General features: G+C 39.4%; 1 protein-coding gene across 10 annotated transcripts in view; it reads right to left on the bottom strand.

Annotated features, from left to right (window-relative positions):
• PSD3 (pleckstrin and Sec7 domain containing 3) overlaps nucleotides 1–25,803 on the bottom strand; it is a 746,112-nt gene that overhangs the window by 575,085 nt on the left and 145,224 nt on the right. The window contains exon 1 of one of the 10 annotated variants that reach the window (XM_040497230.1): nucleotides 10,082–10,217. The exons of the other annotated variants lie outside the window; for them this stretch is intronic. Coding sequence (XP_040353164.1) covers nucleotides 10,082–10,102 — 21 coding nt within the window. The 5' untranslated portion in view covers nucleotides 10,103–10,217. Of the gene's footprint in view, nucleotides 1–10,081; nucleotides 10,218–25,803 lie in introns of those variants that run through there. 10 annotated transcript variants of the gene reach the window in all.

Consider the following 25,803-nt stretch of genomic DNA (forward strand, 5'->3'; position numbering starts at 1 on the left):
CCAGAGACAGAGAGGGAAGAAGGCAAACCATAAGAGACTCTTAAATACTGAGAACAAACTTGAGTATTGATGGGAGATGGGGGAGAGGGGGAAGTGGGTGATGGGCACTGAGGAGGGCACCTGTTGGGATGAGCACTGGGTGTTGTATTGAAACAAATTTGACAATAAATTTCATAAAAAAAATAAAAAATAATAAATAAATTAAATTTTGTCTTTGCTCTAAGCCTATCAAGTTCTTTGAAATAGACAAATACTGTTCTATATAAATAAAATTAAATTGAAATATGTAAATATCTTAACATAAATATATCTTTACCTAAGCTTATTTTAGATTATGCTGTATTTAATAGTTTTTTCCCCCCAAACAGAACCAATCAACATAATAGACAATCAACTGACATACAAACCACACAAAGGTAGGAAGAAGGGAATCAAGAGTAAAAAATGATACAATTAAAAGAATAAATGAAACAGGTCTCTGAAACCGTTACATCACACCAAACAAACACAGCTCATATCTTTATCTACTTCTATCAGATGCCTCTGCCATAAGGGAAAGACCTGTGTGAGGAAATTCAGTGACACATTACTCTTATCTTTTGTGGTCTAGGTTGTCATTTGCAAGAAAGCTATAATGAAAGTCACATACCTGGAGCTATAAAAGCAAACCATGAACACTGTCTACAAAGTAGGGGGAAATTCCACTTCCCTAAAACAGGAGATAAAACAAAACCCCACAATGAAGCCAACAGCAAAAAACGTAAAGCTCAGAAATCTGCTGACTCTGGAAATTCTGTTCCACCGGAACACAAGGCTACAGGTCAGAGCACCTACTGTGTCCATACATTTTTGGAAGGGTTCCTAAACTTAGCTATTAAATAGACTGTAGTCTTCACCTCACCCATTGAACAAACATTTATTTACTGAGTGACTACTCTGCACTACACATAGTAGGAGAATTTTCCTCTCAGCATCCATAGTGCCCATGCACTACAGGCACTAACAATATAGGGTACAAAAAAGATGTTTTACTACTCAATAGCTGTGTGACTTTTAGAATGAGAATAATTCCACCCCCGGACCTGGAAAGTATAACCTACCATCCAGTTACATGGGAACCTGTGTGGTTATGAAAGGCCTCCAGGGACTCAACAATGGTAAGAAAATTAGGAACACATCTTAAAGAGTAGGAAAAGGAGAGAGTAACACTCTCAAGAGGATGACCTGAAAATGTTTGTGAATCTGGTTTAAATTTTTATAGTGGAACCATCTCTACTATATGAGGGGAGGGGAAGAGAATTTTGAGGTTGGATGTGTTGTGTTGTGGGTTGTGTTGGATCAAGATCAGTAGCTTCCCTAAGCAAAGTAGCCAGACTGGCTGGATCTGCTGTTTGTAATCACCCTCAGTGAGGGATGTTTGTCACCTCGTGGCCACACCCACTAAAGAGGTTTAATTAAGTTCTAGCAACCACTAAAAGGTCATTATTATCACCTGTTTAGATCAGTTTCTGAAGCATTCCTGATTCTAATCATGTGAGGTGTTGATGAAAAGTGCCACTTCAGAACTACTGAACCAGAACCTTTAATCAGCCCTAGAAATCTAAAACCAGGTAATTCCTGCAACAGACAAATATAGGAAACACTATTTAGATCATAAAATTACAGGACCTCAAAAGAGGGCTCTTTTAGGTAAAGTCTCTTTTTCCTTTTAAGCAGTTCTCTAATCCAGGAGGAAAGCACTATTTTCAGTACAGCAAAGTCTACTTCCAAATTTTGCTTTCAGTACACATGAAAGCTTTGCAATCCTGAGTAGTTTAAGCAAAGAGTAAATCCACCTTGTTCTCCAACCAGAAACAAACAAAAAGAATGACAATCATTACACAAGCCATTTTACAAGTCATTTTGTTGACTAACCTTGGTAAGTATGTTAAGTGTGCTAAGCCCTCCCACACTTTGCTTAAGATAAAGAACCTCACAGGCTTCAAAGGATAAGACAAGAAAGTGAAAAGACCACCCACAGAATGGAAGAAGATATTTGCAAAGCACATATCTGACAAGAAACTTGTATCCATAATATACAAAAAAAATTATAATTTAATAATAAAAAGACAAATACATAATTTTAAAAGACAACCCAATTTTACAAAGAGCAAAGGATCTAAACAGACATCTCTCCAACAATTTACAAATGGCCAACAAGCACATGAAAAGATGCTCAACTACATTAGGGAAAACCACAATGAAATAACACTGCATACCCACTAAGATAGTTAAAATCAAAAACACAGAAAATAACAAGTGTCGATAAGGATATAGAGAAATGGGAACTCTCACACATTGCTGATGGGAATGTAAAATAGTGCAGACCCTGTGAAAAACAGTTTGGCAATTCCTCCATGTTAAACATAGAGGAATATGACACAGCAATTGCATTCCTATGTATATATCCAAGAGAAATGAAAACACTGTGTCTCCACAAAAACTTGTATGTGCATGTTCAAAGCAGTATTATTCCCAATAGTTAAAAAATGGAAACAACCCATTATCTGATGAATGAACAAATGAAATGTACCCTGTATATTCAACTGAATATTATCCAGCATAAAAAGGAATGAAATACTGATACATGCTACAACGTGGATGAGCACTAAAAACATTGTGCTAAAAAGGAGACTGTCACAAAAGGCCATATATTGTGCAGAATGGGCAAATCCATAGAGACAGAAAGTAGACTGTCTACTTGGATGAGTTGTGTGGTATGTAAATTGTATGTCAATCAATTTGTTTTCAAAAAGAATCCCATTTAAAACTTTGGTATGTAAATTTTATTGCAACCAATTTGTTTATAAAAAAGAACCCCATTTAAACCTTCATGAGCTTCAATTTCATCCTCTAAAAATGGGCATACCACCTATCTTACACTATTATAAAGAAAATATAAGAATATATAAATTCACACACACACACACACACACACACACACACATCCTTCATATAGAATCTGGCATGTAACATATATAGAATACATGTTATTCCTTCTCCATTTCCTATCCCCACATTTTGCACAGTAGGTGGTGACAATCACTGTATTTTCACCACAAGCTACAAAACTCAAAAACTAGAATGTATTCCAGCAGAGACCTAACCATGAGAATTCTCTCATGATTTCACACAAATTCCACTCAAGCCTGCAAACAAGTCCACCTCCCAGACTTGTCACTACAAGGTATTTGGGGAAAAAGAGTAAGATTTTTTTTTCACCATTCCACAGTCTTAGTGTTTTCTCTATCTCTAACCATGGTGCAGAAGCACCTCTACTAATGTGTAGTTTTAAAACCAAGCCCATTCCTTGGGGCACCTGGGTGGCTCAGTCAGTTGAGCATGAAACTCTTGACTTTCGCTCAGGTCAGGGTCCCAGGGTGGTGGAATTGAGCCCTGCACTGGGCTCTGCCCTGAGCGTGGAGCCTGCTTGAGATTCTCTCTCTCTCCCTCTCCACCCCTCTCCCCTATATGACATGCTCTCTCTCTTTCTAAAACTAAAAAAATTTTTAAATAAATAAACAAATAAAACCAGGCACATTCCTTGTCAATATTTATACTATTCAGACATCTTAGTTTCATCTGCACTGAAAATCTATTGGCTCTCCAACACAGCTTTGCAGGGGGCCCAGGAAAGACCTTAGCCACTTGGATATCAACCACTACCCACCTGGATACTCTCTGTGATGAAAAGCAGATCAAAGGGGATTGGAAACTATGGAACTACCCACAGCTTGCAACAGGAAAAGTCAACTGTAGCATTCTCACCATCTCTGTAAGTTCTCAAACAACTCATTAATATCATAGTGGACTCTCAGCCAGACACTAAGGTTTTTCCATTTTATCAAAGGTTTTCCTCCACCTTGCTGAGTATTGTCAACTGCATGCTACCTATTACACTATTTTTTTTCCAGAATAGTTCCTATTGTCAAATATATTTTTTTCCTTCCTTCTCAGCACATTTAATGATTTTACCTTCACTTTCATCTCCATTAAAATCCCATGCTTCCATACACGCTCACTGCTTTTGTACTTATCTGACATGATGGAGTAACCATGTGCAAAACTAAAAACTTAGCAAGGCCTAATCAGTAAACACATCATAAGCAACCAGATGGTCAAGTGAGAAATGACTGCATAGGACAGCCAATGCCATCTATTAATGCATTTTTGCTCTAGAGCTATGTTACCCAATATATTAGCCACTTGCCACATGAGGCTATTTAAATTTACCTAAATAAATAAAATTTAAAATCCAGTTTCTAAATCTCATTAGCCACATTCCAACTGCTCTCAGTAGCTACATGCAGTTACTGACTCCCATACTGGACAGCACGGATACAGAATATTTCCATCATAGCAGAAAGTACTGTTTAACAATACTGCAAGACAGAAACTTCACTGATTCTATGAAAGTTTTTAAGTTCAGAGTTCTTAGGCACAGTACCAGTACTCACAGATTGTGAGGTTTGACTCTCAGAAGTACCCAAATGCCTCTGAATGTTCCTGGCAGGTTTTCTTAGTGGTCAGTGCACGAGGGTTTTTGAAGCCTAACAGAGAGCTTAGCACATGATAAATACTTAACATTTGCTGAATGAATGAACAGCATATTAATGTCTGTACTTCAGTTTCTGCCTTAATTTATTACTTACAGATATTAGTTCATGGAAAGCAATGAGATTTTTTTCCTACACAGGAGGTTTTTATACGGAGACATAAGCATCAGCAGACAGCTCATGGACCCTTTGGAGCCACCAGAAATGAAGCTGATAAATGTAAACATCTGCCCAAAGCAAACTGATATTCCAATGAATAGTTTCAGACCCAAGGAAAGACCCAAGTGCTTCTTCGAACAGTTGCAGGTTGACGGCAGCATTTAGAGAGATGAAGGAAAGATCAGAGGAGATGCTATGAAAGATCACATGACCTGCTGCCATTTCTCAGTGTTTTCCCAATATAATTTTGTTAGAAAATATTATTAACCACAAAGGCAGCAATCATTAAACTGCACTGTCTGTGCCACTTACTTTACACCTAGATTTCCCCTTCCCTCAATGTCCTATGAGTCCATCTATACTGTGCCTATCAAATAACTTCTTGGAAAGGATTGCTGAAAATCAAAATTCAGAAAAGGGTATAAGTGTTCATATACAGAGAAAAGCAACTCCACAGGCCCTTAACCAATAATCTTCTGAAGCCCAAACAAAACAAGCTATAACTTTTTCTATTCACATTTTTCTACTTGCCTTGTCCACAGACCAAATAGCCATAGAAAGAACCAAGCTGCCCCATTTCTATAATTCACTTTTTCTTAGCAAAAGTCTGGGAACAGAAGGCAAAAGAAAGGGGAGCAGCTGCCGCCTGATCTTTTTATTAACGCCCTCAGCTCATTCCCCATTCTCCTCTTCATTGTTTCAGGTCCTTTTCTCAGCAACCTAAGTCCCAGCTCACAAGAAGAAAAAATTAGCCTTCTGTGTGTCAATACCCACAGTTATTTAAAAAAAAAAAAAAAAAAAAAAAAAAAAAGCCTAGATCACTTCTATGAGGTGACATAATTATAAGTTAAAATAGGTGAAAGTTCAATTTTAAATTGTTGGTCTGCTTTGTTTTGAATTTCAATAAATTGCTTATAACTATATGAACTCCTTACATGATCCACTTAGTGAACCCTTTAGACACTACAGGTGTTTTTGAAAGAAAATTACACAATTTCCATCTTTTGAGCCAAACAACAATCCTGGTCCTACTATTTAAGGCAACACATATATAAAATAATGGTTGTTTATTAGTCATCCAATTTCAGATTCTAAGACCCACAGAATCCAAATATGACAACCAAAAAGTTCAGTTTCTACAACACACAACGCTAACTTTGAGGACATAAAAGCAGAATAGTAGTTAAGAAAATTGGGCTGCCAAATTTAAATCTCATTCTGCCACTTATTAGCTGTGTTACTTAACCTCTCCAGACTTCAGAATGGAGATAATGATAGTACTGACCTCATGGGGTTGTCATGGGGACTAGAGGAGGTAATCTGTGAAAGTACACAGTAAGATCTCAATCAGTATTAGCTATGATGGTAACAATGCATCTCCTGAAAACTTAAGTGAGGTTTCTAAAATGCTTAAAATAAGGGGCGCCTGGGTGTCTCAGTCCCTTAAGAGGCTGACTTCGGCTCAGGGCGTGATCTCATAAAGTCCATGAGTTCCAGCCTGGTGTTGGGCTCTGTGCTGACAGCTCAGAGCCTGGAGGCTACTTCAGGTTCTGTGTTTCCCTCTCTCTTTGCCCCTCCCCCACCTGCTTGAATGCTTGCTTGCGTGCCCCCTAGCTCTCTCTCTCTCAAAAATAAACATCAAAACAAATTTTTTTAATGCTTAAAATAAGCATTTTTCCAGAAGTTAGGACTTAAGGTGAAACTTCAAAGAAAATGCTGCTGCTTGGACAACCTACAGGAAAATACTCTGTAAGAAAAGAGCCCCAGGCTCGGATCAAAATGCTCACTTTTCCACTTACCCTAAATCCCTAACTCCAAGAATAAACTTGAAAATATCCATCAACATGAACAATTATTCTGACTCATATCAATGGTTTGTAGCCAAAGAAAAGGGAGCTTCATACTAGATGGCTGTTTGAAGTCAAGCAAGCCCCAAGAAATGAGTGGCGGGCCCTGGCCTAGGCCACGCACTTACATGGAAGAAGGGGAGAGGAGCTAGTGACTCCCTCACACCAGAAGTGTCCCCAAGAGAAAAGCTTCACCATGTCTGTGCCCTGGATTGTCAACAAAGTCCCTGCCGACTAGGGCCCCAGTTTGTTGACCTTCTGGGAACAGTGAAAAACAAGGTCTACAGGGACATGTGCTATTTTTATATAAAAAAGATAGCATAAGCAAAGATTCATTATTGTTATGAGTTACACCTTATTTTCAAATGAGGCACAGAAATCTGGTGATCTGGATGTAAGAATAACTTGTTAACTATATCCTGCAAATTATCCATTTTCTCCACTGTAAACTGCAACAGTGATTGACATCGCCACTGTAGCCACTGCACTAAAACTAATTTGCAGCATGTGAAAAATGTCTTTGTAACTCCGAAACACAGGAAAAGTACAAAGGGACACTCTCAAAATGCCACCACTAAAATTCTTTCCAGCAAACCTCTGAATCTGCATACAATATCACAAACTGCACAAACGGTCCAGACAGGGACACTCTGAACAAATGCTCTGGAGAAATTCACCTGGATCCTGTACTCTTCTAAAGTAAGGTTAAGCTGGTTTAACTGTGAAAGAACTCAGAAAGAACTAAAAGGCAGTATTCAAGATAAATCATCTCCACTCTTAACAAAGGCAAGTAGGGACTTCCGTGTTTAACCCAGACTACAGAGGAAGAATCCCTAAATGTTGATTTGAAACTAAACTAGATCCCCAGCCTTCTGTGAGCCTGACTCATGTCCTGAGGTAAGTGAACTTTGGTCACCTACTGATCGCCAGATTATTTTTCACAGACAGCCTAAACGTCAACCATATCTGAATTCATTTCTAAAAACTGAGAAAGATCACCATCCATTACTCACCTCCTAACCCAAGCCCAAAGAACTGTTCTTTTCATAATTGCCATATGACAACATACCTCAGATAAACCTGAAACAAACCAACCTGGAGCACATACACAGTTTAATGTTCACATAGTTTTTGCCTCAGCTTAACCATGACTGAAATTAACCCATTACCACAATGGTGTGTCCATTTATGAATAAGCCAGGACAGATGACTCCAGAATTTCTAAAGGAAAAAAAAAAATCACCTCTAAAAGCAGTAATGCCTTGGACATGTTTTTTTAATGTAATGCCAGACTACATCCCACTCACATTTCCATCGGGATGAACAAACAAATATATAAACACCAACTTTTTAAAAAGTGAATATAGCCATTTATGGAAAGCATCTCTGAATTTTCCTTTTTCAATGAGCTGATTTTCTGTCTTATTTTATTTTTATTTCCAAATTCCCAAGATTTACTATCCTAAAAGGATTTCTAAAGTATCTCATTTTTTAGCTGCTACTTAAAAGCAAAATTGAACCTCTTAAGTAGAATGTACATAGTAAAGTATGTATTACTCTTTGTTCACAAATGAAGTGAAGAGTGTCAACAAAACATTTTTTAAAGCCAACACAAATTCAGATTTGCAAATCAAGCTTCTTATGCTTGCATTTTTAAAAATAACATTCAACTGTGGAACTTTACCTTAAAATAAGGGTATTTTAGCTTTGCAGCTTTAATCACTCTCCCACATTCAATGGCCAGGATAAGAGTGACAATCCATTCACAAACACAAATTAAGAGATAGAATGTGAAGAGTACATCACTGAATTAGTAATGCATGTACATGTTTATGCATTATACCATAAAATACTAGTGCTAGATGGCTCTGAGGAAGCATCTACCCAATTCTCTCAACCTACAAAGGAAGAAATTTTAGCTACAGACGTTAAACGATTTGCCCAAGACAACAGCAAAAACTCAGTCGGTAACAAAACCTACAAGCCAGGCGTCCTACCTACTAGCCCAAGTGCTTTCCATGGTACCTCTTGGCTCCTTTCAGTATAAAAAGCATACGTTAATGAAATATCTGACAAGACAAGTCATATATTGGTGATATGATCTGTGAATGGATATACGAAAGTTGTTCTAAAGACATGCATCAAGCCACTAAAAATTGGTTGGGAAGGTATTAATTTATCTGTATTGTTTTGCTGGTTCTGCTGAGCATGCTGCATTTTTAACTGAAGAGGAATTTAATGACTTTTTTGAAGAAAAGTCTCTTGATTTGTAAATAGTCTAAGAAAAGAAAGGATGGTAAAGCATTTCTTGCAATAGGGTAGAAAGTGCATTTCTCTTCCTCCAGCAGAGAACATCCTTTCCCACACACACAAAAAGCCAGCCAAATCCTTCCCCCCCTTCAAGGTGCAGCTGAACCACTAGCTCCTCAAAGGACTTCCAAACCCCTAGGTCAGAAGCTCTCCTTCCTCTGGATTCCCCCATCGTAACCTATGCAGAAGTCTCTCCTACTAGAAAGCAGCTCCTTGACAGCAGAAATTCTCTCTTGCTTACCGGGATATTGGGCTTTTCAAAATCCTTTTTATATAGTCAATTATAGTTAATAAATTGAAGCATCTGTTCTCAGAATCCCATTCCGTGTAATTTTCAAGATCTGCCTTATCCCCACACCAACACCTCGACCCACTGAAGAAGAGTTACTCTGGAGTGGAATCCCTGGAGCCAACTGTCAAGCAAATCAGTTTCTATAAAATAAAACTAATTCCCTTTACTTCTTCTGTCTACTGGGTGTTTAACATCAAGGGGAACGGTAAAACTAAACATTTATTATTTAGGTCAGTGACAACATTCTAAACCCAGGTTCTCTAAGTGTTAACCTATTTTTTTTTTTAATCTCAGAACATAATTTGCTATAACTCACAGCTGAAACAGCAGATAAAAGTTAAATGCATGTAAAACAGAATGAAACGTCTTTAAAAGATACTGAGAATATTTTACCAAATAATCTTCCCGTTTGCTCGCTCAATGCAAATTTGTTTTGTGGGTATTTTTGCTGTTTTCGTTTTTTGTTTTTTTGGTTTTTATTTTCCCTGACAGAGAAACATGATAGCCTAAATACAAGAGCTGACTTGGGCAGAGTAAAAATTGGCACCGCAAGTCCTCTTTAATGCTTCCCTTCTTTTGATCCTTCAGCAAGTATGAGTACTCAGGCTTTTCTCCCAAGTCAGGTTTTCAAAGCGGAGGGTTGAATTAAATCACCTCAACGTTAACACCACAAAGCTGACCCTTCTGGGTTCCTAACACACACAAAGAAAGAGCAAAAAGGAAAACTGTTACCAGAACCTGACATCAAGGCACAAACACAAGTGGCCCAGGAACCCGGAGGCACCGAGGAGCGACAAAGCAAAGCAAACCCCCATCTGAGTGAGCACCGCGCTCGAGCCTACACGCCCTTCAGCCCCCCGGCGGTTCTCGAGCCTCACCGCGGCATTTCTTCCTTCCATCTTCCATCGCCCGCGCCGAAACTGTCGCCGGGCCACCGGGCGCTCCGAGGGAGCCTAGGGAGCGACTGAGGGCTGGCGGCCGGCGCCGCGCGCTCTTTGTTGGGCTCCCGGGACAGCCGAGTGGAGGCTAGCAAGCAGCCCCGCGGTGGCGGTGGCGGAGGCGGTGCGCACCCTGGCGGAGGCTGCCGAGGCCGTCCGCCCGCCCGCCTCCGAGGCCCCCCGAGACGTCCGCGCGAAGGCTCCGGCAGGCGGGCGGTGGGCGGGGTAGGCGCCCGGGGGCGGAGATGGGGCGGGAAAGCGGGAAGAGGTAACTTCTAGAGAGTGGGAGGGGGTGGAAGGGGAGGTGGAGGGGGCGGTGCCCCAGGCCTTCAGCCGGCGCTCGGTGCCCCGAGCTCGCCCTCCGGCCTCCAGCTGGAGAACGGAACCCTGCCTGTTGCTTTGTCTTCTTCTCCGACAGTTTTCCTACCCTGAGGAAAGTGAGAGGCGCTTTCGATGGTGTTTCCTCTGTGGAAGAGCCGCGTGAAGGAACTGCGAGTTGGGCGCCGTGTGTCTCGGGCCCGAGAAGAGCTCAGGGCCGCGCGCCCGCCAAGACAAGCGCTTAGCACCCCACCCCCCATCTCCAACGCCCGCACCCCCCCCCCCCCAGCGTCCGGGGCGGCGGGGACGCCGGGCAGAGGCCTCTCAGGTCTGTATTGAGGTTTGTTTGCCTCTGAAGGAGCTCCTAGGGCGACTGCCACTGCCAGAGTCCCGGGGACCTGCCCACCCGCCTCCCCATTTAAGGTCCATTCCCCCTCAGGAGGGTCCCGCCTGAGAGGACCAGGGGTTCACATACACCCTGCAGTCTAGTCTCGGGACTATCCCACATCGAATGTGCCTGCAGGGGGGTAGGAAACGAAAAACTACGTTTTCAGTCGAAAGTGCCAAAGACCTGTGCTTTTTTTTCCCTCTTGCCTCAGGTCGTGTGCAGCAGAGAGGCAGAGCCTGGAAGGAAAGGCGCCCTCCTCTGGCGAAGGGAGAGGAAGATCTAAAAACCACGGTGTGTAAGGTCTTGCAAGCAAGAGGTGCTTCACCTGTACCTTCAACTCTTGCCAGGTCTACCTGGAGGTAGAAGTCCACGTGGCCAGCTGCATGGTGCTTACGGTATGTTTGTGTTACAGTTTTATGTCACGAAGACTAGGTTACCTCTTGTAACCTCTAGAAGGTATCCAAATAAAGGGAAGTGGCTTAAAAAAAATTGACCTAGCATTAAATTTTCTCTTCTTAGCTGGAAGTATGCAGTGGGAAAGAGGGTGGGAGAGGTCCCCTGTTCCTGTTATTCAACCCTAGGTACCCAGCAGGACACCTGTTCCCACTGAAGTCTCTCTCCAGCCCACCCTGTTGTATAGACCCCAAGAAGGTCAATCCAAGGCCAAGGGTCTTGCAAGTGAGTCACATCTGGTCCACAGAAAACACATATCCCTGAGTTTACTAATTCCGGAAGTGCAGGCTAACCCAACCACACAGCAAGAGATCGCTGGCCCTGCCCTAAAGCATGGTCGACTCACTCCCACACTGAGTTTCCTGGGAAGCAGCAGTCTCCATTAGCTTTTTGGGACATGAGTTAGGCCACCATCCTCAGTATTTTCCAACTACAGGGAACAGTATCAAATATCTCCAAGGCCCAAGGGCCCCTTGAAGTCCCTTCACTGGCTTAGAATTAGAGAGTAGCACCTCCCACCTCCCCCTAGTGGGGAGTAGAGCCAGGCTCCCTACTCTTTTCATAATCTTGCTTGTTTGATCTGACTTTGATCTGACTTTGATCTGACTATAGGACCCCAATTGTGGAATAGGGTCTCAGGACCATTTCCATAAAAATTTGTGCGTGAGGTGGCTGTGATGGCTGAGGGGTTAAGGCATTGGACTCGAAATCCAATGGGGTCTCCCAGTACAAGTTCAGACTCTGCTCACAGCGTGTGTACTTTGGGGCGCCTGGGTGGCTCAGTCAGTTTAGGGTCCAACTTCGGCTCAGGTCGTGATCTCACAACTCTTGAGCCTTGTCGGGCTCTCTGCTGACAGGTCGGAGCCTGGAGCCTGCTTCAGATTCTGTGTCTCCCTCCCTCTCTCTGCTCCTCCCCTGCTCACACAGACAGTCTCTCTCTCTCTCAAAATAAATAAAACATTAAAAAACTGTGCATGGGGTAGAGGTCTGTCTCATATTTGCTTTGATACCTTCGATATTTATTGCATTGACAATTGTCAATGAGCAATTGAACCTAAGAGTCCTATTCTACCATCCTCTTTAATTTCTTAGCTTGAAAGAGTCCTAGCATTTTGTTTTCTCACTGTAAATATGCGTGCACATATATTTACGTGGACATTTAAGTATGCATAGGATGCATTGGACCTTTGAATACAGACTTACTTTAATTGTAGATTCATTGCAAGTGATGATTCTGAAAGATTTAGTACCCTTGTGGACAGAAATCACTGGGAAAAAATCCTACATCTACATCTTTCCAAATACACCACAACTACATTGTGCATATTGAGACACTTCATATTAATTACTCCTCATACATATCTTGCCCAATTTGATAACTACTAGCTACATGTAGCGATTTAAATTTAAATGAAATTTAAAGCTGATTAAAATTCAGTTTTTAGCCACATTTGAAATGTGGCTAATGACTACTATATTTAGGCAATGCAGACAGAATATTGCCATCTTCCTAAGAGTTTTGTTGACAGCACTGCCTCATACAGGGTTTGGCTCATAGGAGGCACTGAATAAATGACAAATGAAAGTATGGGTCAAGAATACCATATGATTATACTGTCTTATTTTTATGAGAAGATAAAGCTTTTTAGTGCAATACTACACACCAACTCAACCATTAAAAACAATTAAAAACAAAAACCAAATCTTTACACTGCTACAGCCGCTTTTCTATTTCACACTTGAAAACCTATCTGCTTCCTCCTACTTCACCAGAAAATACTTTACTATCAAAATAATTGCTGAAAATATTTGTGGAAAAGTCACTATTTCCCTCAAAAAACAAATCACTTTTTTCAGAATTATTCAACAAATGGAAAGGAATTGTTTTAAAAGCAGTATTTGTGTTGAAGGAAGATTCCATAGAAAACATTTCTTTGCTGAAATAAGCATTTCACTTATAATATTTTTTACAGAGTAGAAATGACCTATGGAAATTACTAATGGTATGGGTGTTCAAATTGTAAAAGTAACCTGGCATTTCTCCAAGAAGAAAGCATAACATAGTAACAGGCTGCTCCACAGTGAGTAATGAGAGGAATGATCACAATGAAGATGATCCCAGGGGCCGCCAGACTGTTGAACAAGAGTCAAGAGAGTCTTCGCTCACTCATCGTCTAACCATGGGATGGAAGCTTCTTGTCCTTGCGCCCTCGTTTCCTTTTTTATGAATGGGAAAGATTGGCCTTCCCTCTTGAAAAACTGCAGCATTTGGGGATTTAAAGAACTTTCAATTAAAAACATTCTTGGGGCACCTGGGTGGCTCAGTCAGTTAAGTATCTGACTTCGGCTCAAGTCATGATCTCACGGCTGTTGAGTTCAAGACCCACATCGTGCTCTATGCTGACACCTCAGAGTCTGGAGCCTGTTTATGATTCTGTGTCTCCCTCTCTCTCTGTCCCACCCCTGCTTGCCCTCTGTCTCTGTCTCTCAAAATGAATAACGTTAAAAAAATTTTTTTTTAAACATTCTTTATTTTCATGATCCTCAGTCTTTCTAGCAAGTCTTTAGTGACAATGACAAATCCCTGAAAGCTCAATGCTCTGAATTGTAACCCCAAGAAACTTAGAGCAGACAGCAATCTCCAGAGGGTAAAGACCACACCTTATTTATTTATTTATTTATTTATTCATTCATTCATTCATTCATTCATTCACTTTTTCTCTCGGCCTATTGCCTAGCACAGAGGAGGTGCTCAACAAATGTTCACTGAATGCATAAATGAATGAAACAATTCTCTCTCCTTGGTTTGAGAAAGAGTAGCATGTTGTTTAAGAATTCCTTTGATTTCAGTGACTACAGAGAGTATTGTTGGTAAGCACTATCAACAAAATAGGTAGGAGGACTTTGAATAGAACTCTTATCACAAAATACATGCATTATGAACTCTTACATTTGAAAATTTCTGTAAATTTGTTTCTGAAAGAAGAGAGATCTATCAGTTTTCTATTTCCCAGTAAAGATTCTCATTCTAGACACAACTGCTGAATTACTTGCAAGAGATGACAAGTTCCTGAGGCTGAATTCTGGCAGAGTGGCTCTTTTTGAGTCATTTCACCTCTAAGATCTATGAGAGCAGCTATTTTGGTCTATTGATTTATATAAATCCAGTCAGAAATCCTGGAGAAAAGAATCTTTTCCCTTCAGTATCAGCTTTATTGAGGTACAATTTACATACCGTAAAGCCCACCAATTTTAAGTGTTATGATACTGTGATTTATAAGAAATATGTATTTGATCTTTGTCCTCTTTCCTGGCACAGAGGCTCCTAAGACCTTCAGAATTTCCCAAGTGCCAGAGCATTAAAATGTTTTTTGTTTTGTTAATGAGGCCGGGAGAGGGGCTGAAGGTTGAATTGTTGCCCAGAACCAATGATTTAATCAATAGTATCCATGTAATGGAGCCTCCATAAAAACCAAAAAGCAGCACAGGTTCAGAGTTTCCAGGTTGGTGAACACTTAGAGATTCTGAGAGAAGTGGCTCACTCAGGACATGGAGGCTTCATGCCCTTTCCTCATACTTTGCCCTTTGCATCTCTTCCATCTAGCTGTTACTGAGTTACATCTTTTAATAATAAACTGGTAATCTAGTTAGTAAACTGTTTCTCCAAGTTATGTTCTAGCAAATTAATTGAACCTGAGGAGGAGGCCATGGCAACCTTCAGTCTATAGCAGGTTGTTCAGAAGCCGAAGTGGCAACCTGAACTTGTGATTTCTGAAGGGGAGAGGAGAGTCTTGCCATTAGTCCCTTTAAGGACTGAGCCCTTAACATGTGGGATCTGATGCTGTCTCCAGGTAAATAGGGTCACAACTCAGTTGAATTGTAGAATACCCAACTGGTGTGGGAGAATTGCTTGGTGGTACAGGGGGAAAACACACACATGTTGGAACTGGTGATCAGAATTGTTAAGTATACAATTCAGTGAGCTCTGGCAAATGTGTACAGTTGTGTAAATCACTAATAAAATCAAGATATTTTTCCCCCTCCCTCCCCCAAAAAAGTTCCATGCTCCTTTGTAGTTAATCCCTCCCTCCAAACCCTGGATCCTAGCAGCTACTGACCTGCTTTTCTGTTTTGCCCTTCTAGAATTCCATATAAATGGAATCATACAATATGAAATTTTTGTTATCTGTCTTCTTTCACATAGCATAATGCTTTTAAGATTCATGTATGTTTTTCTTTTTTTATTTTTTAAGTAGGCTCCATGACCAGCATGTGGCTTGAACTCAGGACCCTGAGATCAAGAGTCACATGCTCTACCAACTGAGCCAGCCAGGCACCCCCCCATGCATGTTTTTATATGAACGTGTAATTTATTCCTCTTTATTGTTCAGTAGTGTTCCATTGCATGGATACATAATTTGTTTCTCTACAAGTTGATGGACACTCTAGTTTTTGGCTATTATAAGGAAAATGTATGAATATATATGTTCAAGGGTTTTTTTGTGTGTGTATGTATATTCTTGGATAAACACCCAGATGTGGGATCTTTGCTCATATGGTTTATGTATTTTTAACCTTATTTTTTCAAAAATTCATGAAATAGTTTTCCAAATTGGCCATATTATTTTGCATTTCCATCTGCAAGGTATGAGAGACCCAGTATTCTACATTCTTGCCAACATGTTGCCAACATATTGTCAATTTTTTTTTAATTTTGGCTTTTTGTGTGCATAGTGGTATATAACTATAGTTCAACTAGGAATTGTTAATGATGAATGGTATGGAGCATCCTTTTATGTGCTTATTTCCAATTTCTATGTCTTCTTTCAGAAGTGGCTGTTTAAAAACATTTGCCCATTTTTTAAAATAGATTCTTTTTGTCTTCTAATTATTGAATTGTAAGAATTATTTTATATCCTGGATACAAGTTCTGTATCAGATATGTATTCTGTAAATATTTTCTCCCCATATTTGTCTTACCTTTTCAATTTCTTAAGTTTCTTTGAAGAACAGTTTTTAATTTAAATGAAGTCTACTCTACCACTTTTTTTCTCTTATGATTTGTGTTTTTTGTGTCCCAAGAAATCTTTGACCAACATAATGTCACAAAGATATCCCCTATGTTTGCTTCTAGAGGTTTTATGGTTTTAATTCTTTTTGTTTAAATTCTTATCATAAATTCTTATGACTTAATTTTTATATATGGTACCATGAGATCATGAGATCATGACCTGAGCCAAAGCAGCTTAACCAACTAAGCCACCTAGGCACCCCTTTACTAGTTTTTAAATAAATTCCTTATTATGTTCAACATAGCCGATCATGTGATTGGTGAATGAAGATAGTTTTACCTCTTGCTTTATTGCACTGATCTGGAACTTTAGTACAATAGTAAATCAAATCAATAAGAATTCTTGCTTAGTTTCTGATCTTAGGGAGAAAGCATTTACTTTTTCCCTATTAGGTATGATGTTATCTGTAAGTTTTTGGTAGGTGATTTCTATCAGGTTGAGAAAGTTCCCTACTATTCCTAGTTTGTTGAGACGTTTTATTTTCTTTTTGTCATGAATGGGTATTGAATTTTGTCAAATGGTTTTTTTGTATCTATTGAGATATTCATATGATTTTTCTTTCTTTTTTTATAATGTTTATTTTGAGAGAGAGTGTGTGTGCACGTGACTAGAGGGAGGCACAGAGAGAGAGGAGAGAGAAAGAATCCCAAGCAGGCTCCACACTGCCAGCACAGAGCCCAATGCCAGCTTGGTCTCACAAACCATGAGATCATGACCTGAGCAGAAATCAAGAGTCGGACACTTAACAAACTGACCCATCCAGGTGCCCCTGATTTTTCTTTCTTATGCTGTAATTTTGGTGAATTACACTAATTTTCAAATGTTAAACCAACCCTTCAAATGAGATAAACCTCATGTGATCACCATATATTATTGTGTTATGACTGCTAAGGCAGCCATAACAGAATACTACAGACTTTGTGGCTTAAACAACAAAAATGTATTTTCTCACGTTATATATATACTATATATATACTTGCATATATATATATATTTAAAATATATATATAAAGTCACATGTAATATATTTAAATATATTAAATATTAAATATATTATATTTACTATTATATATTAATATTTATATATTATATGTCATATATCATATACATATATTTTATATTTATATAATAATAAATTATATTATATAATAATATATTATTTAATAAATAATAAATATATTAATATATAACAATAAATATTATATACTAATGTATATCAGTAAAAATATTATATATTTCAGGTTATCTAGTTCTTGAGTAAGCTCCTAAAGAACTTGTCCTTTTCATTTATCTTGTCAAAATTAATTGGGATAAAGTTTTCCATAGTATTTCCTTTATTATTCTTTTAATGTCTCTATGCTCTCTAGGTATATTCTCACTTTCATTCTTGATATTGGTCATTTGTATCTTCTATTTCTTCCTCATCAGTTTAGCTACAGACTTGTCAATTTCATTGATCTCAAAGAATCAGCTTTTTGTTTCATTTGTAGTCTATATTGTTTTTCTATTTCCTATTTTATTGATTTCTGTTTTTATTGTTTTTGTGTCCATCTTTATTCTTATTTTGGATTTAATTTGCTCTTCTTTTTCTAGCTTCTTAAGCTTGCACTTAGATCTTAAGTTTAAGCCATGACATAAAAGCAAGTGTAGACTATAGAACAGTTAGGAGGTAGGGCATCCACACAAAAATGTGAAACCAATATCTGACAGACATTATATCCAGAATCTGTAAATACTCCCCCAACACACACACACATACACACACACACACACACACACACACACACACACACACTGCAAATAATAATGCACATTCCCCCTACTCAGCATTTATCCTCTCCAGCCTTATATCAACTTAATTTCTAAACTTTTACCACTCTTTGGTTTCTGAATTATCTAAATACAACATGATAATTGTTACAACTTCTAACGACCCCCCTAACCTTAGTCATGGAAAATGTGCCTAGATAAGCTGCTTTCTCCTTCAGGCCCCTTTTCTTCAACCCATTACTAAATATGGCTCATTGCTATCTATAGAATACTATGGCAGAAACAATCCCCTGTGTTTACCAGCCCATTTTAATTTCCTCCTAGGCATGTTAGGAAGACTACATTTGCTAGCCCAGTGGTATCTAGATGGGGCCATTTTACTAGTTCTGGTCAATGAAATGTCACCAGAAGTAATATATACCACTTCAAGACCTGACATCCCAAGAGATGTTCCATGTTTATCAGGTAATTGCCAGTGCCCAGAGCAACCAGAACATTCACCAACACACATTCAGTGAAGTAAGTGAGAAGTAAACTTCTATGGTGTTAAGCCACTGAAATTTATGGGTTTTTCTATTAGAGCAAGAACATTATTTACATTGATCAATACCTAGCCAAATACACATAATCAAGTACCAAATTGTAAGCATATTATTTTGGAAGCTGTAAGGGAATTCTGTTGTTGAAAGCTATGTGAATCATGTTTCCTGAAAATAGTTATCAGTTTGTTGCATTTGCCACACTACTTCTAGGAGAAAAATCATAGGGTAGTAACATAACAAATTTAAAGTCATTCTGTTATCTGCCCTGGTAAACTGATCTTTATTGTTTGACACAATAAAGTCAAGAAGAATCTGAAAAAGTACTAAACACATATGTAGGTGAAAGTATTTCCCTCCTTGCCAGCAAATGAACTAAAAACCTCTCCAATAAGGAGACTTAAGATGAAAGTTCATTAACAAGTATATTAGATTCATAACACTGCAGTTGGGTGCTACTTGTGAAGAAAGTGGGTGATATTCTTTTTTTTTTTTTTTAAAGTGGGTGACATTCTGATTGTAGGTTCATTTCTGTATGCTAACTAAACAGAGGTGGAAAAATAAAACCAGAAGCAAAGGACTTAACTTCATAGAACTAAAAAGGACATTAGAGATTATTTAACTCAATCTCTTTATGTTACAGATGAGGAACGCTCTTACAGATTCTTGGCACAGGTTGCATGACAATTATTTGAGTCAACTCATTATAATATTTACTATAAAAATTTAATAATTGGACATATCCCATGATCATCAGACCAAAGGAGTATACAACCTGAAGCCAATCAGTCATATCTGGTCATTATATTCCAATCACTCTCTTCACTTATCAAATGAGTTACAAATAAAAATACTTTTACCTTAGAGAAAAGACATTAGGATTTATCGAGTAATTTTTATCTTTTCAAAATCAACATTTTATCCTCTTACACTACCCCCAAACACACACACACACACACACACACACACACACACACACACACACCACAGATAAGTTATAGTTTATCCCTTGTGTTTATGTGTTATATGTATTAATGGACAAAATTGAAATCCAAGTTGACTTATTTTATAAGTTAATTGAGAGTCATAAGAGAGGAAGTGGCGGCATAGGAGGATGGTGGGCTCACCTCATCCTGCTGATCACTAAGATTCCACCACATCTGCCTAAATAACCCAGAAAACCGCCAGAAGACTAGCAGAACGGACTCTCCAGAGCTAACCATAGACAAGAGGCCCACAGAAGAGGGTAGGAAGGGTGGAGAGGTGGTGCATGGTAAACGGACTGGCAGGAGGGAGATGGGCTGGTAGAGGGGCAGCCCGGCTGGCAAGGCAGAGCCCCTGAAGTCTGCATTGCAAAAGCAGAGGGGCTGGACCGTGTGAGTTCTGACAGCCAGCAGGACATAATATCTGTAATGTTAAAAGTCAACAGCTCTGCTCTCAGAGAGCTGGGAGGGCGAGAGAACGCCAGGAGGGAGAGTTGTTGAGCTCCGGAAGACAAAGCTCAGCTTGGTGGAGGAACAAAGGTGCTGGCAATCGCCATTTCCCTCTCCTATACCCCAGCCGAAATTCCAAAGGGAACCAGTTCCCGCCACCAAACTTGCTTGCACTGCTCAAACGCCCAACACTGTGCTTCTATGGATCCATCCCTCCCACGGACCTGCCTCCCTCCCATGCTGCAGGGCCCCTCCCACAAGGGACCACCAACAGCAAAGCGAGCTAAGCCTGCCCCTCCCACCCCCATGCACCTTGCAGATCCACCCTGGCTAATACATCTTTGGCCAGATCCCATCGAAGCAGCACCACAAGCCTGGCAGTGTGGAAGTACCCCAGACAGGGGCCACACCACTGCACAGTGATTCCTACCCTGGGAGAGGGGAAGATAAGGTACACACCAGTCTGACTGTGACCCCAGTGGTGGGCTGGGGGCAGACATCGGGTCTGACTGCAGCCCTGCCCACCAACACCAGTTTCTCCAGACAGCATAGGGGAAGTGCCCTGCAGTTTAGAGCTAACTCAGGGACTACCCAAAGTGACAAAACGGAAGAATTATCCTCAAAAGAAAATCCAGGAAGTAGTGACAGCTAATGAATTATCAAAACCGGTTTAAGCAATATAGCAGAACAAGAATTTAGAATACTAGTCATGAAATTAATCACTAGGCTTGAAAAAAGCATACAGGACAGCAGAGAATCTATTGCTACAGAGATCAAGGGACTAAGAAGTAGTCATGAGGAACTAAAAAATGCTATAAATGAGGTGCCAAATAAAATGGAGGCGGCCATAGCACGGATTGAAAAGGCAGAGGAGAGAATAGGTGAATTAGAAGATAAAATTATGGAAAAAGAGGAAGCTGAGAAAAAGATAAAAAAAAAAAATCCAGGAGTATGAGGGGAGAATTATAGAACTAAGTGATGCAATCAAACAGAACAATGTCTGTATAATAGGAATTCCAGAAGAAGAGAAAGAGAAAGGGGCTGAAGGTGTACTTGAACAAATCATAGCTGAGAACTTCCCTGATCTGGGGAAGGAAAAAGGCATTGAAATCCAAGAGGCGCAGAGAACTCCTTTCAGACGTAACTTGAATGGATCTTCTGCATGACATATCACAGTGAAAGTGGCAAAATACAAGGATAAAGATAGAATTCTGAAAGCAGGTAGGTATAAACGGGCCCTAGCTTACAAAGGTAGACACATAAGGGTAGTAGCAGACCTATCTACTGCAACCTGGAAGGCCAGAAAGGAATGGCAGGAAATCTTCAAGGTGATAAACAGGAAAAATATGCAGCCAAGAATCCTTTATCCAGCAAGTCTGTCATTCAGAATAGAAGGAGAGATAAAGGTTTTCCCAAACAAAAACTGAAGGAATTCATCACTACTAAACCAGCCCTACAAGAGATCCTAAGGAGGACTCTGTCAGTGAAATGTTGCAAGGACCACAAAGTACCAGAGACATCACTACATGCATGAAACCTACAGATAACCCAATGACTCAAAACCCATCTTTCACTAACAACACTGAATGTAAATTGGCTCAGTGCTCCAAACAAAAGACATAGGGTATCAGAATGGATAAAAAAACAAGACCCATCTATTTGCTGTCTACAAGAAACTCATTTTAGACCTGAGGACACCTTCAGATCGAAAGTGAGGGGATAGAGAACTATCTATTTTGCTATTGGAAGTCAAAAGAAAGCTGGAGTAGCCATACTTATATCAGACAAACTAGACTTTAAATTAAAGGCTGTAACAAGAGATGAAGAAGGGCATTATATAATAATTACAGGGTCTATCCATCAGGAAGAGCTAACAATTATAAATGTCTATGCACCGAATACGGGAGGCCCCAAATATATAAAACATATATGATATGTGTTTATGCACAAACATAAGCAACCTTATTGATAAGAATGTGGTAATTTCAGGGGACTTTAATACCCCCACTTACAGCAATGGATAGATCATCTGGACACAGGATCAATAAAGAAACAAGGGCCCTGAATGATACATTGGATCAGATGGATTTGACAGATATGTTTAGAACTCTGCATCCCAAAGCAACAGAATATACTTTCTTCTCAAGTGCACAAGGAACATTCTCCAAGATATATCACATACTGGGTCACAAAACAGCCCTTTATAAGTATACAAGAATTGAGATCATACCATGCACACTTTCAGACCACAATGCTATGACACTTGAAATCAACTACAGGAAAAAGTCTGGAAAACCTCCAAACGCATGGAGGTTAAAGAACACCCTACTAAAGACTGAATGGGTCAACCAGGCAATTAGAGAAGAAATTAAAAAATATATGGAAACAAATGAAGATGAAAATAAACACTCCAAATGCTTTGGGATGCAGCGAAGGCAGTCCTGAGAGGAAAATACATTGCAATCCAGGCCTATCTCAAGAAACAAGAAAAATCCCACATACAAAATCTAACAGCACACCTAAAGGAACTAGTAGCAGAACAGCAAAGACACCCCAAACCCAGCAGAAGAAGAGAAATCATAAAGATCAGAGCAGAAATAACGATATAGAATACAAAAAAAAAAAAAAAAAAAAAAAAAACCAGTAGAGCAGATCAATGAAACCAAGAGTTGGTTCTTTGAAAAAATAAAATTGATAAACCTCTAGCCAGGCTTCTCAAAAAGAAAAGAGAGGACCCAAATAGATAAAATCATGAGTGAAAATGGATGTATTACAACCACTCTTTCAGAAATACAAGCAATTATCAGGGAATACTATGAAAAATTATATGCCAACAAACTGGACAACCTGGAAGAAATGGAGAAATTCCCAAGAACCCACACACTTCCAAAACTCAATCGGGAAGAAATAGAAAATTTGAACAGATCCATAATCATCAAAGAAATTGAATCAGTTATCAAAAATCTCCCAACAAATAAGAGTCCAGGACCAGATGGCTTCCCTGGGGAATTCTACGAGACATTTAAAGCAGAGATAATACCTATCCTTCTCAAGCTGTTCCAAAAAATAGAAAGAGAAGGAAAACTTCCAGACTCATTCTATGAAGCCAGCATTACTTTGATTCCCAAACCAGACAGAGACCCAGCAAAAAAAGAGAACTACAGGCCAATATCCCTGATGAATATGGATGCGAAAATTCTCAATAAGATACTAGCAAATCGACTTCAACAGCATATAAAAAGAATTATTCACCATGATCGAGTGGGATTCATTCCTGGGCTTCAGGCCTGGTTCAATATTCGCAAGCCAATCAATGTGATACATCACATTAATAAAAGAAAAGATAATCATATGATCTTGTCAATCAATGCAGAAAAAGCATTTGACAAAATTCAGCATCCTTTCTTAGTAAAAACCCTTGAGAAAGTTTGGATAGAAGGAACATATTTAAACATCATAAAAGCCATTTATGAAAGTCCCACAGCTAATATCACCCTCAATGGGGAAAAACTGAGAGCTTTCCCCCTGAAATCAGGAACACGACAGGGATGTCCACTCTCACTGCTGTTGTATAACAGAGTGTTGGAAGTTCCAGCATCAGCAATCAGACAACCAAAGGAAATCAAAGGCATCAAAATTGACAAAGATGAAGTCAAGCTTTCACTGTTTGCAGATGACATGATATTATACATGGAAAACCCAACAGACTCCACCAAAAGTCTGCTGGAACTGATACATGAATTCAGCAAAGTCGCAGGATACAAAATCAATTTTTCAGAAATCAATTGCATTCTCATACACTAATAATGAGGCAACAGAAAGACAAATAAAGAAACTGATCCCATTCGTAATTGCACCAAGAATCATAAAATACCTAAGAATAAACCTAACCAGAGATATAAAAGATCTGTATGCTGAAAACTATAGAAGGCTTATGAAGGAAATTGACAAAGATACAAAGAAATGGAAAAACTTTCCGTGTTCATGGATTGGAAGAATAAATATTGTTAAAATGTCAATACTACCCAAAGCAATCTACCCATTCAATGCAATCCCAATCAAAATTGCACCAGCATTCTTCTCGAAGCTAGAACAAGCAATTCTAAAATTTGTATGGAACCACAAAAGACCCCAAATAGCCAAAGTAATATTGAAGAAGACCAGAGTGGGAGGCATCACAATTCCAGACTTTAGCCTCTGTACAAAGCTGTAATCATCAAGACAGCATGGTATTGGCACAAACACAGACACATAGACCAATGGAATAGAGTAGAGACTCCAGAAGTGGACCCACAAAAGTATGGCCAATTAATCTTTGACAAAGCAGGAAAGAGTATCCAATGGAAAAAAAGACAGTCTCTTTAACAAATGGTGCCGGGAGAATTGGACAGCAACATGCAGAAGAATGAAACTAGACCACTTTCTTATACCATTCACAAAAATAAACTCAAAATGGATGAAGGACCTGAATGTAAGATAGGAAACCATCAAAACCCTAGAGGAGAAAGCAGGAAAAACCTCTATGACCTCAGCCACAGCAATTTCTTACTTGACACGTTTCCAAAGGCAAGGGAATTAAAAACAAAAATGAACTATTGGGACCTCATCAAAATAAAAACCTTCTGCACTGCAAAGGAAATAATCAACAAAGCTAAAAGCCAACTGAAGGAATGGGAAAAGATATTTGCAAATGACCTATCAGACAAAGGGCTAGTATCCAAAATCTATAAAGAACTCACCAAACTCCACACCCGACAAACAAATAATCCAGTGAAGAAATGGGCGGAAGACGTGAACAGACACTTCTCTAAAGAAGACATCCAGATGGCCAACAGGCACATGAAAAGATGCTCAACGTCACTCCTCATCAGGGAAATACAAATCAAAGCCACACTGAGATATCACTTCACACCAGTCAGAGTGGCTAAAACGACCAAATCAGTAGACTATAGATGCTGGCGAGGATGTGGAGAAATGGGAACCCTCTTGCACTGTCGGTGGGAATGCAGACTGGTGCAGCCACTCTGGAAAACAGTATGGAGGTTCCTCAAAAAATTAAAAATAGATCTACACTATGACCCAGCAATAGCACTGCTAGGAATTTACCCAAGGGATACAGAGTGCTGATGCATAGGGGCATTTGTACCCCAATGTTTATAGCAGCACTTTCAACAATAGCCAAACTAGGGAAACAGCCTAAATGTCCATCAACTGATGAATGGATAACGAAATTGTGGTTATATACACAATGGAATACTACTTGGCAATGAGAAAGAATGAAATATGGCCTTTTGTAGCAACACGGAGGGAACTTAAGAGTGTTATCCTAAGTGAAATAAGTCATACAGAGAAAGACAGGTACCATATGTTTTCACTCTTATGGGGATCCTGAGAAACTTAACAGAAGTCCATGAGGGAGGGGAAGGAAAAAAAAAAGTTAGAGAGGGAGGAAGCCAAACCATAAGAGACTCTTAAAAACTGAGAATAAACTGAGGGTTGATGGGGGGTGGGAGGGAGGGGAAAGTGGGTGATGGGCATTGAGGAGGGCACCTGTTGGGATGAGCACTGGATGTTGTATGGAAACCAATTTGAGAATAAATTTCATATTGAAAATAATAAAGTTAAATTGATTTGCTATGGAACTTTTTCAGGTAAGAAAATATTTCCAAAGAAAGTATTAGTAATTTGT

Source organism: Herpailurus yagouaroundi, unplaced genomic scaffold, assembly GCF_014898765.1.
Source record: "Herpailurus yagouaroundi ecotype Mexico unplaced genomic scaffold, PumYag 28, whole genome shotgun sequence".
NCBI classification, from domain to species: domain Eukaryota; kingdom Metazoa; phylum Chordata; class Mammalia; order Carnivora; family Felidae; genus Herpailurus; species Herpailurus yagouaroundi.